The 1773-nt window shown below is 37.5% G+C and overlaps 1 protein-coding gene across 1 annotated transcript; it reads right to left on the bottom strand.

The window, feature by feature from the left end:
* Nucleotides 1-395: 395 nt before the first annotated feature.
* LOC120074373 (11 kDa late embryogenesis abundant protein) lies at nucleotides 396-1476 on the bottom strand. The gene is made up of 2 exons (XM_039027470.2): nucleotides 1338-1476; nucleotides 396-995 (listed from the first exon to the last, which is right to left on the bottom strand). The coding sequence occupies exons 1-2, from the start codon at nucleotides 1443-1445 to the stop codon at nucleotides 576-578; spliced, it is 528 nt and encodes a 175-aa protein (XP_038883398.1). The 5' UTR covers nucleotides 1446-1476; the 3' UTR covers nucleotides 396-575.
* Nucleotides 1477-1773: the final 297 nt, after the last annotated feature.

Here is a 1773-nt window from a genome sequence, read left to right as displayed (position 1 = left end):
AATCATTTTCCCACCCCAATGACCGTATGTGTAAAAAATAGGAAAATTTCATTCGATTTTGTAATTAAATAATTCCAACAAAAGATCATGAGAATAATTTGAAAAAAAAGTTAAAAATTGAAAAAAATTGAAAAAAATATTATTTGAAAATTATAATCAAAACTATATCAAAAGTTCGGACTATCAAATTTTTAAAAAATAATAAAGTTCAAGTTCAACATTAATTTTCAAATTTAACTTTATTTTGTTAGACTGCACGCCTTTTCTCCATCTTAACTCCTTACTTTTAGGAGGTACTTTTCCCCTTTTTCTATACTTATTAAATGAGAAAACAATAAATCTAATTAAAGTGATGGTTGTAAGCTTGTAGCAACGTAGTCATGGAAAGGTAAACATAAACAAAACGTACAAATTTTATTCATCATTTGATAAAGCACTTTCATAAGGCTAAAGTGCAAAACATAAAACCATACAAAATATGAAGAACCACCCTAGAACCACACACAACACAATTGGACTTCAAGATTAAAACACCAAAGTCCACTTCTAATATAGAGAGTAACAACATCCACATCTTAACTATGCCCACCCCCGGTGCCAGTGCCGGTCTGAGTCCCGTACCCAGTCCTCCCACCAACAAGAGGGTTGTGGGCTGTCGTCGTCCTTCCAGTGCCAGTCTCCGTGCCGATCGGGTGTGCCCCAACGACGCCCTCCACGAAAGGCCCCGTTGGTTGTCCGGTGCCGTGCCCAGGCAATGCCGACATCTGCTGGGTCCCAGTGGTGTAGCCATGGGCTCCGCTGGTGGAGTATGTCGCGGTCGGGTGGGTTGTTGGGTGTGTTCCATGTGTGCCTGCCGCTGCCGTAGCAGCCTGTCTCACGGCAGCGTTGTGCTCACGCGCCTCCTGTTTGTTGAGCTCTGCCTCGTGAATCTTCGCTTGTTTTTTCTCCTCTGCTATTTCTTTTGCTAACGGATCATGGGCTGTGACCTTCTCCATCTATCAAACCGATGAAAAAACATTTTAAAAAATATATATCCTGTACTTTGTAGTTTATACAAGTATAAATACTATATTTTAATTTCTAATAATTTTCACCTGCTATAATATATAAAAACTAGCTAAGAAATAGTTTCCTATTTTTAAAATTATTAACAAACAGATCTAAACAAGGAAGTGTAACGTTTTAAAATTTATGAATCAAACAGAAATTTTACTAAAAATTCAAACCTCTGAATCCTGATTCTACTCACAGACTTGAATTTTAATGTAAAATTTTAGATGAATAATAACAACAATAATAATAATACAGGAAAATTAAGAAGTAAACAGAAAAAAGACCTTCTCTTGCACGGTGGCTTTAGTCTTGTCCATGCCGGCCTTGGCAGAGGCTGCAACATTTGCAGCTGATTCCTTCATAGATTCCACTGCCTTCTTTCCCGACTGCATTTCTTATTTCTCTGTGTAATTTTTATTGACCATATAATTAAATCAAAGCACCTCAATCTTCTACCTTATATAGATTCTCTATATTCAACTCCACGACTGGGTGTAATTGCCACGTGTAATTCTTCTTTTACACGTGGCAGTTAACTCCCCCCTCTTCGTTTATTTTTTGACAGGTGGTGCCACGTGTCCGAATGCTAATGAATGTAATGCGGCAGTTCTCGAAGTTTTGCATACGTGGAAGATATGCGCCGTACGTAGTACCTGTTTTTGCCTCTTTAGATTTTGTGTCCAGGATAAAATATTAAAATATATTCATGTCGGTGTAGAT

The sequence above is a fragment of the Benincasa hispida genome, chromosome 3 (genome assembly GCF_027475165.1).
Source record: "Benincasa hispida cultivar pf3 chromosome 3, pf3_genome.v1.1, whole genome shotgun sequence".
In the NCBI taxonomy this organism is placed as follows: domain Eukaryota; kingdom Viridiplantae; phylum Streptophyta; class Magnoliopsida; order Cucurbitales; family Cucurbitaceae; genus Benincasa; species Benincasa hispida.
This window is presented reverse-complemented; position numbering and strand designations above follow the sequence as displayed.

Excerpts from the sequence above, each read along its gene's own strand:
- LOC120074373 (XM_039027470.2), bottom strand. The coding sequence starts at position 1,445 with ATGCAGTCGGGAAAGAAGGCAGTGGAATCTATGAAGGAATCAGCTGCA. Across the intron at positions 996-1,337 it reads AAGCCACCGTGCAAGAGAAG|ATGGAGAAGGTCACAGCCCA; the intron begins GTCTTTTTTCTG and ends TCGGTTTGATAG.